Source organism: Callospermophilus lateralis, chromosome X (assembly GCF_048772815.1).
Source record: "Callospermophilus lateralis isolate mCalLat2 chromosome X, mCalLat2.hap1, whole genome shotgun sequence".
Taxonomy (NCBI): Eukaryota; Metazoa; Chordata; class Mammalia; order Rodentia; family Sciuridae; genus Callospermophilus; species Callospermophilus lateralis.
Window position 1 is genome coordinate 23,306,967 of NC_135325.1, and position 17,171 is coordinate 23,324,137.

Sequence of the window (17,171 nt, forward strand, 5' to 3'; positions counted from 1 at the left end):
ACCCTTTAGATATTACAAATGGTCTCTCTTCATATATAGTTACATTTTTTTAAAAAAAATTATCATGTTTTATATTAGTTTAAGCACTCCAGCATTTTTATAATTACTATGTGCTATATATATTTTTTCTAACCTTACTATTTTTGGTTTATTTGTATCTTGAATCTAAGTATGTCTCCTATAGCCAGCATACATTTTTGGTTCTTGGGGTTTTGTTTCTTTGTTTAACTAGATTTATTAAATTATAATTCATATACAAAATTTTCACATATTTCATGTGTACAATTTGATGAATAATGAGTGACACATACCCAAGACACTGTCACCACAGTCAAAATAGTAAAGATAACCAATATGTCCCAAAATTTCCTCTTAACTCTTAGGTTTGTTTGCTTCCTTGCTTTTGGTGTAGTAAAAACACTTAATATGATATCTATCTTTCTAACAAATTTTGAGGTGTACAATATCATATTGTTAACTATAGGAACCATGTTGTAATAGCAGATTTTAAAACCTAGTTCCTCTAATATAACTGAAACTTTATACCCATTCAACAATGCTTTCCCATTTCCCTAAACCCCCAACTACTATGATATATTTGCTTTTCTGAGTTTAACTATTATATATACCTCATATATGTGAAATTATGCAGTATTTGTGATTCTCCTACTGGCTTATTACATTTAGCCTAACATTCTCCAGATTCATCCATGTCAATGAAAATGGCAAAACTTTTTAAAAGTCATGTGTTTGTGTTGCTTAATCCATTCACATTTTTTGCTATTATGGATGTAGTGGATTTACTTTTGCCAGTTTTCATTTGGTTTTCTGTATATTTTATCTTTCTTTTTTACTCCATTGTGCCATAAATTCTTTCTTTTACATTAGTGAATATTTTCTAATGTAGTATTTTAATTTTTTAATGATATATTAAATATATTGTGGATTTGTTTCCCTAGTGATTACTGTAGGTATTACCATAGACTTCTTAACATACCATAATCAGCTTCCAATTAATAGTAACTCAATTCCCCTGGTATCTCTGGTATCTCTCTCTGTGTGTCCAAATTTCCTCTTCTTATAAGGACACTAGTCAGATCAGATCTGCATCCACCTTAGCCTCATTTCGAATTAATCATTTATATAAAGGCATTATTTACAAAATCATCCACATTCTAAGGGAGTAGGAATTAGGGCTTCAATATATGAAGTTTGAGGAGATATAATTAAGCCTATAACTGACAACATTCATATATTTATAGTTTTTATTTATATTAGCTTTCTTATTTATCATTTCTGGGTTTTTTTTCTGATCCAGCTTTGTTCTTAACCCACTTTACTTTTTGGACATTTTTTCTTTTCCTTTCTCCTGCCTTTCTTTTATTAAATTCCATTACCCCACATATTGTTCTTATAGTATATCTCTCCCATCTATGTGTGAAATTCTATTTATTTTCTGCATTTTTTGTGTCTGTTCTTCTGATTTTGTAATCCATCAATCTTTAAGTTTATTAATTATTTTTTTTCTGCCAGTCCAAATCTACTGTTGAATCTGCCAGTGAATTTCCCATATCAATTATTGTGGTTTCTAACTCCAGAATTTCTATTTGATTCTTTTTGATAGTGTCAGTCTTTATTGGTATTTTCTACGTGGTGCTACATTGTCATCACATCTTCCTTTACTTCTTTTATCATACTTTCCTTTAGTCCTTTGAAGATATTTGTAATGACTGTTTTGAATTTGTTCTCTGTTAAATCCAATATCTTTCTCACTCGAACAACAGTTTCTGTTGCTTGCTTCTTTTTCTATTTCTTTGCATATTTCATAATTTTTTTAAGGAATTTGGATATTTTAGAAAATATATTGTATCAAATTTGGGTACTGGTTCTGTCTCCCCAAGGCTGTTAATATATATTCTACATTTTTACTGACTGGCTGGGTTATTTTAGTGATGCATATCTCTTCCTGCCCAAATGTTAAACTCCATTAATTCTAATGCCCAAGGGGAACATAAATTGCTCTTCAGACTAATCCAATCAAATTCATGCTCTTTTGAATTAATATTTCTCTAAATCAGTGTTTGAGTTTATTATAACTCTAAAGGGGCTCCTCCTAGCTCTCTCTTTCCACAGTTTTCTCCTACAGGCCTACAATTAAGTTGGTATTTTTATTGAGTCTATCTTCTCCCAATTGCCTTTCATCATAACCCACACTGTCTTAAAAGCATGCTTTGGCTTGAACTTCTACCCACTTTCTTGAGAATGAAATGAGCACCTTGGGGAGGAGATTAGGAGTTATCTGCTTTAAAGCTTGCTTCTTTCCTGGGGTAAAATATCTGATCCTAGCGTGGAACTAGCATTTTACAAGCTGAGATAAGGGCAGTTGGGAGGGGGGTGTCTCATTATTATGAGCAGTGCCACAACTGTGGTTAAAACCTCTGTTCCATGAGTGGAGCCTGAGTGTAAGATGGGAGACCCTTATCTCCTCTCAGCTCCACTTGCCCCGAATCTGGCTTCAGCAACATGTAATGGGGGAAGTATAAGAAATTTTGAAGTCCTAACTCTCCCAGAAAGATAGTTCTTCAAATGGAAGCCTGGGGAGAAGGGAGCCCTGTGTCCTTGGCAGTAGTGGTCTTACCAAACTGGGAAGGAGGGAGAACGGTTTCTTAATTCAAATACCAGAGATTACAGGTTTAGGTTTTCTTTGCTGAAGGAGGTAAGTCAATGGGAGCATTAGTCCTTCAAACAAGGATGGATTAATTAGCTTACAGCTCTCACAGTCCAATCATTTTTACCTCCTAACATTCCTGCATTTACATAGGAGTTTTGGAGGGGCACCTCATAATCAAACTATAACAGTCATACCAAAACAATTGCATTGCTATGTGATTTCAGAAAATGGTATAATCAGTAATGTTCTGTAATTTTTTTTCATTCTTCTTCTTTTTTTTTTTTTTTTTTTTTTTGCAGTGCTGGGCATGGAATCCAAGGCTTGTACATTCTAGGCAAAAGCTCCACCAATGAGCTACATCTTGATAACTTAATGATTAATTAGCCACCCATATCTCATGTACCTGTCTATTCCTAAAATATATATTTCTCTTTTTTTGAAATAAGATTAGGAATTGTGAAATGTATATAATTCTGGCTATGCCTTAAGACCAGTTTGTGATTTCTGGCTTACTTCTGAAATATAATTTGAGCAGTGATTTGTGTTCTGAATTTCCTTGCTGTGAAAATTCAGTGTTGCCTTTCCATATAAAAAATATTATATTTATTTTCAGTATAAAATAATATTTCACATATTTCCATTCTAGATCATTACCTTCTAACATATATGCTTTTAGTTGCAGAATGAGAAAACATGAACATTTTAAATTGTGGTTTATTCTGATCCTAATGTTTTATGTTTTATGAATGATGGAAAGAAAGTAAAAGAATGTTTTGGGGTCATCTACAGTTTGTTGCAATACATTTGAAAATAATTCTTTATTTTTTTCAGTGTCATTTTGGTGGAATCCACAACATTTGTCTATTTGCCATCACAATTAACTGAATATGGACAACACATGAGCCACAAGTAAATGTCTATATATTTTATATTCAAAAGTATCTGAGTAAAAGTTCTGAGAGATTAGCACTCAAGGAAACATGTTATATTTATTGTACCATAGTTTTGATTTATTCAAAATGTTTATTTGACATTATTTACACTCTCATTCAAATGTATGTTAGGTGTTACTAGGATCATGTGCAAGAAAACTGTATAAATATGCACTTGATTAAATACAGTATATTTTCATTATTCATGAGAGTCATGTTCTACAAAGTTGTCACGAATACTCAATGTGAATACTGGACCTTTGCTCCTAGAAGAAAGAGTTGCATAGTTTATAATCTTGAATCTTAGAAATAACCCATATTGGTAGATTCTATTTTCCTTATTTTACAAATGACTTGCTGATGGTGCCCAACTATTAGGTGCTATGGAAATGATTCAAAACCTGTCCACCTGGCTCTTGAATTTGGACTTAATAGGGAATTGGAGCAATCACTGACTAGAACTCTGCACATGTCCTTGAATACTGTGAAATACCATGAGTGTTGATTTTAGGGTTACAAATAAATTTTGCAAATGAGCAAATGTGGAAACAGAATTCATGTATAATTATGATCAACTGTGTTTAAACTTGTTCTGCCTACATCATGAGGTCTTTATTTAGATTAAAAAATAACTTTGAGTCCTGAATAGAGAAGCATAATTTTTTAAAAGTCAAGATTATTTTATATTTCTCACCTATTTTAAGCTACAGAATTGGTGTTTAAAGTGAAGTATGTTTTAAACAGTGTTATCTAGATTAAAGAATGTCAGAAAGAAAATAGTTTTTCTACTGATGAAAACCATGTGTATGTTCATCATTAATATTATGATGTTAGTGTATTTTATACCTTCGTTCATCTCTGTGTAGTCCTTAACAGTATCAATGTCATTTTTTAGGCAAAAAAGTATTAGGAGGCAAGAAATTGGCAGTTTTGATAACATAGGAATTTCCAATGTTAATGTCATCAGAAACTGTTAAAGTGCTTTTGCAAATTTTGATAAAATTAAAATGAGTATAGTTTATTTTCCAATGGTAAATTATATTTAAATATATTAAATCAATATTTCTGGGAAAGCATAAGGATTTTATCTATTATATTTGATTTATTCAATGGCTATTCTATGAGAAAAGTTGTTAAAGAAGAAAACAATTTTTGTCTCATTGCATTATTTTACTTGCTAATTAAATGCTTAAGTAGGACATTCAAAGTTTTGCTTAAATATTTTGCTTTGGTGGACAATAAAACATGAATTAATACTTTGATCTGTAAGATAGCACTATGGATACCATAATAATAAGAGGAATAAGGTATTTTTTAAAAAAATTTCTTTGTAGATATGAATACTAATATTGCTGAAAACACTTCAGTTAACAGTTCTCCTAGATATTTTTTTTATCTTTTTAGTCTCTTGCTTTTTCTTGAATAAAATGGCTGTTTTGTTGTCATAGACTTTGCCTGAATACCCTTGAAATAATTTATTCACATTACGTATGAAAAAAATTATATATTATGTATTAAATTAGAGTTAGATCGCAAATCAATGTTGTAGCAATCTGTGAGCATAAATAACTCAAAATCAAAATTGAGTCTATTTTCATGATTTGCAATACACAATAGTAATTCTGTATCTCAAATTTTAGCATGTTTACTTTATATAATATTCTATAATAACTTTTATTGCATCCAAAGTTTTAGAATTATTAAATCCTTGGACTCTGAAGTTATAAGTAAAGAAACTTTATTTTTTATGGTTTCTTATCTTTTTAAAATTCAATTAAGTTTAGTTTAGTTTAATTTTTTCCCAACCAGGGATTGAACCCAGGACACTTAACCACTGAAACATATCCCTAGCCCTTTTTATTTTTTATTTTGAGACAGGATCTCACTGAGTTGCTTAGGGTCTTACTAAGTTGCTGAGGCTGGCTTTGGTTATAAGTTAGTAGAAATCAAGATGGAATTTTCACCATTCAAATTTCCAAATCCACTGTACCCTTAGACGTCCTGTTAGGGCCCCTTCTTTAGATATTTTTCAACTGCCCAGAGGCCAAAATGGTACAAAAAACAGCAAACATACCATTGTTACTGTTCTCTACATGGCCACTGAGACATCCCTCCACCCCATTTTTGAGGAGCTACTAGATTACATGGAGGATAGAATGAGTCTAAAACTTGATTCTCTCATACATCCTTCCACGATGTATGAAAACTAGACTTGAACCAGATATATTGCTATTTGGTTTAGACACAATCCCAATATAATCCCCTATGGTAATTTTGTGGAAGCTACAATAGTATCAGTTTAGTAAAGGCTTAAGTAGGAAACCATCTTTAGGGCTATTTATTCATGCCTGGAAGCTAACCAACCCAATGACATTTTAATTATTTTAGCTTGAGAAGAGCTACATACCACTACTGCATAGGAAAAAATAAATTTCACCCCTTTGCATCTCAAAAATAGCTTCTATCCCTGACTCTCACTCCCTGAATTACCAGGAACTATTCCATTGTTTGATCACAGAAGTTTATATAATTTTAGCCTTTTTTGATGCTATTTTTCCTTAAAACCAGAAAGCATTTAAACTTGCTCCCTCTACTATAGTTTCAACCATAATCTAGAAATATGTATAAAAATGGTTTCATAGATCTATGTGTAGGGAATAATAAAAAGGTGAATTAATTATTTTCTGTTTTGTCTGTAGGATATCCAAGATACTGGTTTGGATAAATAAATTAGGTATATCATTGACTTTCTAGACTCAGGAACATTAATCAAGTATAATGGAATTTTCACAAGCTAGTAATTTTAATAAAATTATTTTCTGATGTTTTTAATAATCATGATAATCATTTGTTTCATGAAAAAGCCAGGACAAATTTCTAAATCCACAAAGTTTTCTGTCTGTCTTTACCACAAAGAGTATAGGTATCTTAATTTATCCGAGTTTCAGACATTTCTTTGAAATGAGGCAATTCTTGACTTCTTCAAAGGCACTTTTATTACTTGTTTCTGAAAAAATAGGCAAGGAAAAGAAAAAGGATATGAAGTCCAGATTGGTGTGCTTTTCTACACACTATGATAAAAATGATTGAAGGACTAGAAATTGCAAGTATTGAACTAAATGTGGATTTTAATCAGGCATTCTACCGAGAGCTCCATTATCAAAAAGACGACAATGGAGCCATATAAGGAGAAATAATAAGCACTCTTTGTTATTCTTTCTACTCTGTGTATGGTCTTCCTTATGAATGTAAAATGTCCATCTATTATTATTATGTCTATGGCAGTCTTAAATTAAAGTGTCTATCAAATGCCCAAATTATGTAAAATATTAAATGCATTTTACTTTTTTTTTTAAAAAAAAGAGCATTACAGTACCTAAGCTGCTAGCCAGAATGCCTGTGAGTAGAAAAAAAAGCACTGAACAATTACAAGTGGTAAATAACATCATTGAGTATGATGTAATGAAAATACAGTGTTATTCATAAAATTAAAATGGGAAAAAAGTAATGGAGGTATTTAGGATAATGTTACTTGAAAAGTACATTTTTAGAGCTTCTGACTCAGATGAAAACAAATGACAAAGTGAGTAATTATGAAATTTTTGTATTCTCAGAAAAAAGATAAGTCAATCAATGTATTTGATCCCAAATATTAATTGACAGCTTCTTGAGCAAAGTTGTCCTGAATACTAAAGAAGTACAGTATGCAGGAAATTGGTGAGGGTTCCAGAAGACATGGAACTTGTCAAAGAAGGCAGTTGCTTCAGGCTGTGATTTGCTACTTCATTCCTAGAAATGTAACCAATTATTAAAAAGAAGCAAATATGGAAATTTTACATACACACACACACACAAACATATATTTATTTATTATTTTGGCACCAGAGATTGAACACAGGGGCACTTAACTATTGAACTACTTCCCTATTCCTTCTCATTTTTTATTCTGAGACAGGGTCTTGATAAATTGCTAAGGGCCTCACTAAGTTGCTAAAGCTGGCTTTGAATTCATGGCCCTCCTTCCCTAGCCTCCCAAGCCAAATGTGGAAATAATAAACTTAGAAAAGATTGTTTTTTTTCAAGTAATTAAGCTATAGAAACACTCTAACACTCCAAAAGGAGAGTCTATTTATTTACTTATTTTTTAACGGAGACCATTGTCTCTTTGAGTCTCTGGCTTAGGGTTATTATTATCAAATGTGTACTTCCCTACAAGGGTAAAAGGGTATCATTTTTATCAAATTTTTTAAGAGTAGTAGAAATATGGTCAATTGGTGTTTCCCTTATTATTTTTCTTTTACTTTATCAAACTATATAAGCATGAAATGATATATAAAATACATCTGTGATCTTTGCATGTCATATTGTACGAAGTCGTAATTTTTAGGGCTCCATAAGGCTTAATTAAGATAGATAATTGTTTCTGAATTTTTTTTATTTGCTGTTGATATTGGTTTTCTATTTTCTTGTGATGGTGATGGTGTGATTAGCAATGGATGTGATGGTGCTCAGAACTCTTCCCGTAGCACAATGGGCTTAAAAACCTGTGAGTATCTTAAATAAGTTTTTATGGGATTTCATGTCTGACATTTATGCACAAAGCATAATATGAAATGAAATATTCATCAAGAGGTGTTTTCAACTATAGTCAGAATGGCAAACCCTGGGGATCTCAGGTAGGATTAGAGGCTGAAGTGTTGGCTCCTTACCTTTTCTATTGTTAACCCTTTAAGGGATTCTGCCCACATCTCTCCTTTTACTAAGTCTTAGTTCCCTCTACTTCATAAGGAATGTGTTTAGATATGTGACTTTTTTTTGTCTCTTTTGGATTATTTTGAACTGCTTAAACACAATCACCTGACAAATATTACTAAGTTTAGAATTGTAAGGATAGCACAGGTTTGCTTTGTTTTATGAAAAAAACTGTAGGTCTAGAAATGATAGACAGGAAAATCAATATAGGAAAGTTCTGGTTATTCCTAGCTACAGAACAGACCACCCCAAATGTAATGGTATGAAAACAAGTTATAATCATTATCTCCCATATTTGGGGGGTGACTGGGCTCAGCTGGATGATTCTAGTTCACAGTCTCTCAAGGTGTCCCTTGAGATGGATACTGGGACTTGACTCATCTCAAAGGCTTTGTCATTTACATGCTTGATTGTTAATGCTGCCTTTTGACCTGGATCTCAGTTGGGGCCATTGGCCTGAACACTTACAGGTAGCTTTTCCTTGTGGCCCAGGCTTCTTCACAGAATGGAAACTGGGTACTAAAAGCAAGTGATCCAAGAAAGTGAGAGAACTAGGCAAAAATTATATTATCTGTCCTAGTGTCAGAAATCCCATTGCTTCACCACTGCCACATTTTAGCATACTGTTTGTTGGGATGATGTTACTAAGGCTGGTGCACCATATCCCCACATTCAAGGCAATATCAAAGTACCGCAAATAACTCAAACGCAGGTCAGCATGAGCAAGGAAAAAGAAGAAGAAGAAGCCCCTTTATTGAATACAGCAGTTTTTTTATAGTATTGTGACCAAAGAAGGCAGCATTCCAACAGCACTGACTCAGGTTTCTAAGCTAGCAAAATATTGTATGCAGAAGTAACTTACTAATCAGAAGTAACCTGCTTCTCATGACTTAATCTACTCTTGGGCTGGGGCATTCTGAGTTCTGCTCTTTGTTAAGAACAGATAAAAATTTTCTCAGAGCCCTCCTAGCCCACTTGGCAGAACATCCCATTTGCAGACAAGCTCCGCCAAAGACTGCAAAGCGGCTCTTTTGCAAGCACGCATGCAGTCACATCTGATTCTCTACACAAAGAATGAATGGACTCATTTTAAAACTACTAAAAACAGAAGTGTGTATATATTTCAGTATATAAGACAGTCTTTCATTTCCTGTTCAAATTGTTACACTTTGTAATATAAACTATTACACAATCCACAAAAAGTTGGAGATTCATGAGTGATTCTTTTACTATGTGAGGCCAGATTAATTTTAAATAGTAGTGAAGTTCCTTTTGTTAAGAAATTTTTAATATAGGGGGTCATCATTATCCATTTTGTTATAACCTGCTTGACTTGGAGTCACCCATACTTTCATTTAAAAATATAATGTATCATCTTCTAATTCTGTGTTCTAATGTTTTAAATATCCTATAGATCCCAAAATGCATACTAATTTAAGCAGCTCCTTTATTTGAATAGCAGTTATAATATCATATATCAACTAGCTCTGTGTCATGTTTTGGTAGCAGTTAAATCCAATTTCATCAGAGAGTTCTTCTGCTCTGTTCAAAATCTTTTCCTGGAAGGAAGAGGATCTTCAAGCCTGGAGCTCTACTATCTTCCATTTGGCATCCACGTACGCTACTGTGCCATCATCTTGCACAACAAAGAGGTGAGAACAGAACTGGTTTATGCTACTATCATGGCCTGCCACCGTAATGAGGTCACTAGTACAGACCACTTAAAGGCAGCTGAATACTATAGAAATATAGATAATTTCAGTATCCAAGTTGCTAGGAAAGGAGCTCATCCTCAAAAATATTCAAAGTGTTCTACTAGTTGTGGGTAAATTTTATGGTAGTTGCACAGGGAAGTATCATGGGAGCCGAGCGGTGTATGCCTAACCTTGCTGTGGCTCCATCTGTATGTAAGTTATAATAGAGTTACCCTCTTTCAGAAAGCACAGCTATGTGCTGACCAGAGAAGGGAATTTATAATCCCCATGATATAGCCCCAATGTGTCCATTATATATACCCTATATTGAGTACATACATAATGAAAATTACCATTTGGTAATTGGAAAGAGGTATTATACTTTTCTGACATTTATAGACTCATTTAGAGATTAAAAATAACACAGCTTAATAAACATGTAAAATACATTTCAATTTTACACATAAATTGCCATTTAAAATCCCTTTTTATGACAATACTAAAACTTGGCTTTATTTCCTTTAAAGAAGTTTAGGGGCTGGGAATGTAAGTCAGTGGTAGAGTATGGGTCTATTATGCACAAGGCTCTGGGTTCCATCTCCAGCATCACAGTTAACAGCAACAAAAAGTAATGCAGGATTTAAACACATTCCTCCCTATGTAAGACTTGTGCAAAATAATAGCAGCCAGTAGTTTGATCAAGTGCTTTAAAATCCCTTTTTCAAAATACTGGGATTAATTCTCAATAGCCTAGTAATGAGGTTGATCATTTTTTAAAAAATAGACTAATAGATTACACAATTAGATTGTTTATACAAATCTAATCTAAATTAATAAAAATATAATTATACTTAATTTGATATTTAAATTTATTAAAACATGACTTTGATTGCCTATATTTTGTCCTTGTTAGAGAATAAATAATAAAAAAATAATAATCTTGGAAATATATGGCTATCTATTGAGAGATAATGCCCCAATTTAAAGGATTATATTTAATTATAATGACATATATGGGGAAACACATATATTAATTTACACATTCAATTATATTGCTAATTACATAGAAAAATGCAATTATATGCTTAACTAGATAATAAAATATCCAAGCCCACCTAGTTAGCTCCTGTATCTTATTAAGTATGTTATTACTCCTTTGTCATTGAGACTCACCTGTTGAAAACTATAAAATACTTGGGCCTCTATTTGGTAGCTTTCTATGTTTACAATAAAAAACATTTCTAGTAAGAGTGCTATCAAGGAACTGCTATTTGTTTCAGTTTGGCTGTTCCATTTGAACTTTCAGAGAAATGAAGTAATATATGTATTTAACAACTGTTTGAAAGTAGAAATAGGGCTGGGTTTGAGGTTCAGTGGTAGAGTGCTTGCCTAGCATGCATGAAGCACTGGGTTCATTCCCCAGCTCCACATAAAAAAAATTAAAATAAAGGTATTGTGTCCATCTACAACTAAAAATAATGTTAAAAAAGAAAGTAGAAACAGTTTTATAAAACTTCTATCAATGTTCACAAAAATTCTTAGCTTAGAAGAAAACCTATGAAAGCTCTGAAAAGTTATTTTATTAGATGCCAGAAACCCAAACTAATTTCTTCTGTAATGTGGAATGGGCAGATTAAATAGAGGAACCTCAAGCGGAATCAGGACTCAGTCCCTTAGGAATTGTACCTCCAGGGAGGAGAGGTTAACAGACCACTTTACAAAACACACAAACACTGCAAAGCACACAGCAGAATATTGACCATTTCCTGGTTTTCACTTTGGTGCCCAGCATATGAACATCTGTTTACCAAGTAAGAAATCACTGGCATTGCTAAACTCAGCTGTTTCAGGGCAATGGGGTAATCAAGCAGAGATCCTTCTCTTGGGAGCTGGATTAAGAGGGGCTTCCAGTGCAGCTACTTGCTGCGATATACCAACTCTTTCCCACCAACCCTTGAGCACTTTCATTTAGCCAATCTAGCACCTACCTTCCCTCTGGTAGATTTATCTTCCCAGCCTTGGTTGTCGTCTTCTGTTTACAAACCTTAATCAGAAGAAATTTAGACCGAATGCCAGTATTGTTGACATGTGGCAGCTTGGATGGGAGCCATCCTGCCTGAGCAACTCATGTAAATCAGTCCAGTAGCATAGCAGGATTCCATATATCAATGCAACTTTTAGTTTCCCCAGGTTAAGCTAAAAATTATCAGGGTAAGCATGCTTCCTTCCAAATAAAAGACCTCACAAGACCTTCTTTTGGATTTATGGTCTATAATAATTTAGTTTACAGTGATTCCCAATAGTTTTTAAAAATATTGAATATCACTCTGGTCATCTGCCATATATGTGCATAAATATATGGGGCCACTTCTCTGACTCTTTATACTATGCATCAGTTCATTGTCTTTTAGTCCATTATGTCTTTCTGTCTGTGCTTATGCACAGATTAAGTTGACAATCTTTATTTCAAATAAAATTTATTTTAGACATTTTACAACAAATGTAATTTTTTTCAATCATAATTAAGGTTCAGAACTTAGTAATACTGATTTGTGATTCCATTTATCAAATGTGAAGGTAAAAACTTGAAATCATATTATGCTGAAATCTTTATATAATTTTAAATTTAGTCAAACTAACTGAAGTTTTGTTAAAGATAACTTGGAATGAGTTTTATTTGAAGGTGATTTCTTTTTATTTTTGATTTTTAAGTGGCAAGGCACATTTCTTTCGTTCATTAAATTTTTTATTCAATTTGTCACAATTGCTTTTCTTTTTTTGTGGGGCAGGGGATTGGGGATTGAACCCAGGAGTGCTTAACCACTGACCCATAACCCTAGCCCTTTTTATTTTTATTTTTTTAATTTTGAGGCAGGGCCTTGCTAAGTTACTGAGGCTGGCCTCAAACTTGTAATCTTCCTGTCTCAGCCTCCCAAGTCACTGGGAATACAGGCATGCACCATCACACCTATCTACTTCTTTTCTTTGTTATGGGAGAGGGTAACATACACCCCATCCCATAAAGCACACCCCTAACCTCCTGGGAAAACAGGTAAGATAAAATACTCTCAGGTCCATAAAATACTTTACAGCATTTAATTACCTCATAATGCCCCCTAGGAATTTGGAATTATGTAAACCATTAAGTCTCCATCTATGTAGTAAATATTCACAAAGATACACAGAGTTTCAGACTTCTCCCCCTCTGCAAGGCCATTTCCCAGTTCACCCACCTTCCTTTCTCCTATTAACTGTAAAATCTTTGTCTTACACTAAATACTGTAGCCTTTTCCATGTAAAATATAAAATCTGATGATGAAAATTTGTACCTGTTGCATACTTATTCTTGAGGATACCTTCTAGGTTCCTTATAAAAAGTATTACCAACTAGATTGTAAAGATCCTACATCCCTGGGGTACCAACATTTTAGCTCCAGGGGACACTATCTCAAATGACACATAGTAGATGGAGAAACAATACTTTCTATTTTCCCAAATTTTTGTTACTTTTATGAACTCTCCCATACTTTTCTTTCTTTTTTCTTTCAATGCTGTGGATCAAACCCACGGCCTTGTGAATGCTGGGCTAGTGTTCTATTACTAAGCTACCTCCCCAGACCCACAAACCCTCTCATTCTTGAAGGAAACTGTTAATACAGAGAATAACTATAGGAAATTTTAAATTTGCCACCCTCAAACAGCTCACACAGAAACTTGGTATGGATTTGAAGTATAGATACCCCCCTCCAGGTTGGTGAGGAAAGCTTGCTGAATGTACAGCAAATTCCTATAAAAGAAACACGCATCACTTACCTTGTGCTGGAACAACCTGGCCCTCAAAATGCCCCTTGCAAGGCATAATATTTGCTAATGTTCATAGTACCCTGGAATATGTCTATTAATTTCATAAAACAGTCAGACTTGACAATTTCTAGAGTAGAGGAAGAATGCATCTCTATATGATAGTAGAGACAGGGATAATTGACTTATAGAGGAGTTTGTTCAAGATGAATGAGTAGAAACATTTCAGTTAAAAAGGAAAGTTGTAAAACAGATGGTGGAATGAGATGGACATCATCACCCTAAGTACATGTATGAAGACACTAATGGTGTGACTCTACTTTGTGTACAACCAGAGATATGAAAAATTGTGCTCTATGTGTGTAGTGTGAATTGAAATGCATTCTGCTATCATATATAACAAATTAGAAGAAAAAATTAAAAAAAAGAAAAGTTGGAGAAGGGAGAAGTGTGTTCTAGAAAAACTTCTAAGAACATGAGGCAAAACAGCTATTTATGAAATTTCACGGATGCTTAAAATATGAATTGTCAGATTGGTTTGTTGAAAGTGGCAGAAAATTATTTGACTGGAAGATAAGACGGATATTAAGGAGAAGACTGAGTTTTAAGTTCAATAACTTAGCTATTATTATTATTATTATTGCTGTTATTATTGAAAGCAAGTACCTAATTGAAACATAGACAGGGCCTGATTTCATGTTTGTTTCTAAAAACATTTCTGGTAGCAAAACAGAGAATAGATTAAGAGTTAGAGACAGAAACTAGAAGCAGGGAGATTGGCTGAGAGATTCTTGCAATGTATTACATAAGTTCACACACCAATATTCTATATGGCCCTCTGTTTTTCTGCTCTGTAAATCTGATATGGAACAACAAGGACTACAATGCGATCACTAGCATAGAAAAAGAGAAGAATGTGGCATTCAATGGTGAGAGAAGAAATTATATTGGGGGAAGAAGGAGGAAAAACAAAGTAGAAGGCAAGAAAGAACTGTAGAGATTCTACTGGTACAAGTATCAGTCTTCACAAATTTTTTGTTTATTTAAATTAATACATAGTAATTGTACACATGTATGGACTATAGTGTGTTATTTCAATATATGTATAATTTGTGTAATGATCAAATCAAGGTAATTAGCATATCCATCACATCAAAAACTTATCTTTTCTTCATGGTGAAAACACTAAAAATCCTTCCTTCAAGCTACTTTGAAATCAACAATTATTAACTATATTCACTCACTGTACCATAGAGCAATAAAATTTATCCTTTCTAACTGTAACTTTGTATCTTTTGACCAACTTCTCTTCATCCTCACATCCTCCTCTCCTCCCTAGCCTTTCACAATGACTATTCCACTCTGTACTTCTATGAATGAGATCAACTTTTTAAGATTTTTTAGAATCCTGGCTTATTGCACATAACATAATGTCTTCCAGGTTCATCCATTTTGTGGCAATAGACAGAATTTCCTTCCCTTCTAAGGCTGAATATTATCGACTGTGTATGTCTACCATGTTTTTTTAAGTCCACCCATCCACGGATGGACACTTGAGTTGATTCAATATCTTGGCTATTGTGAATTATTCTGCAGTTAAGCAAGAGAATTCAGATATGTCTTCAACATATTGATTTCATTTCCTTTGGACATATATGTAGTAGGGATTTCTGGAGCACATAATAGTTCTATTATTAACTTTTTGAGGAATTTCCATACTATTATCCACGATGGCTGTAATAATTTACACTCCCACCAATAGTGTTATAATAGTTCTCCTTTCCCCACATCTTTGCCACTTACTTTTTGTATTTTTGACAATTTCTATTCTAACCGGGCTGAGGTGATACATCTTTGTGTTTTTGATTTGCATTGTCCTGGTAAATAGTGATGTCGACCATTTTTGTCATGTACCTTTTAGACATTTGCATGTTTTATGTTAAGAAATGTCTATTCAGATCATTTGCCTAGTTTTTAAATTCGATTTTTTCTTTTCTCTTTCTCCCTTCTTACCTTTCTTTCCTTTTTTATTATTGGTTGTGTTCCTTGTATATTCCAGGTATTAACTTCTTGCCAAATGCAGTTCACAAATATTTTTCCCTTTCTCTAAGTTGTCTCTTCACTGTATTGTTTCCTTTGCTGTGTAGGGGCTTTTTGGTTTAATGTAATTCCATTTGTCCTTTTTTGTTTGTTTGTTTGGTTGGTTGGGTTTTTTGATTTTTGATTTTATTTATTTATTTATTTTTTACTTTCTAAACTTATGCTTTTGAGGTCTTCTCCAAAATACTTGTTATTTGGACAATGTCATAAAGTGTTTCACCAATGTTTTCTTCTAGTAGTTGCATAGTTTTGGTTCTTAGTCTTTAAATCTTTAATGCATTTAGATTTAATTTTTGTATATATGAGAAATAGGACTCTAGCTTTATTGAATTATTCAGCACACAGTTATCCAGTTTCCCCAGCACCATTTATTGAAGAGACTATCCCTTCCCCCAGTGTGTGTTATTGGCACCTTAGTTGAAAAGAACTTAGCTATAGATGTGTGGGTTGATTTCTGGTTTTCTATCCTGTTCCACTAGTTTGTGTTTGTGTGTGTGTGTGTGTGTGTGTGTGTGTGTGTATCTTTGTATTATATTTTAAAGGTAGCTAAGATAATACATCTAGCTTTGTTCCTTTTCCTCAAGATTACTTAGGCTGTTCAAGTTTTTTATGGTTCCACATCAATTTGAGGATTTTATTTTACTATTTTTGTGAAGAATGTCATTGGTATTTTCACAGAGATTGCATTGAATCTATAGATTGCTTTTGGTTGTATAGATATTTTAACTATTAATTCTTCCAGTTGATGAACATGTAACATCTTTTCATTTATTTATGTTTTCTTCAATTTTTCATCAATATTTTATAGTTTTCACTATAGAGAGCTTTCACCTCCTTGGGATACATTTATTTCTAGGTGTTTTGCTTTTTATACCTATTATTAAAGGGGTTGTTTTCTTAGTTTCTTTTCCAGATAGTTGTTCACTGTTACTACATAGAAACATTACTGATTTTTATGTTGATTTTTTTTCTTTTGACATGGGATCTTGCTAAATTGCCAAGACTGACCTTAAACTCACTATCCACATGCCTCAGCCTCCTGAGTAGCTGGGATTACTGGCACACAGCGCTATACTTAGCTCTAGCTCTTTATGTTGATTTTTTTGTCCTACAACTTTATAAAACTTGTTTATTAGTTTCTAGTAGTTTGGGGGAGATAATTAAAGTTTTCTCTCTACAAAACCATGTTATCTACAAGCAGGGACAATTTGACATCCCATT

General features: G+C 33.2%; 1 protein-coding gene across 1 annotated transcript in view; it reads left to right on the forward strand.

Annotated features, from left to right (window-relative positions):
* Window positions 1-17,171, forward strand: part of Cfap47 (cilia and flagella associated protein 47) — a 421,187-nt gene that overhangs the window by 223,997 nt on the left and 180,019 nt on the right. The window contains exons 40-41 of the mRNA XM_077107522.1: window positions 3,503-3,580; window positions 9,815-10,007. Of these exons, the coding sequence (XP_076963637.1) occupies window positions 3,503-3,580; window positions 9,815-10,007 (271 nt within the window). The remainder of the gene's footprint in view (window positions 1-3,502; window positions 3,581-9,814; window positions 10,008-17,171) is intronic.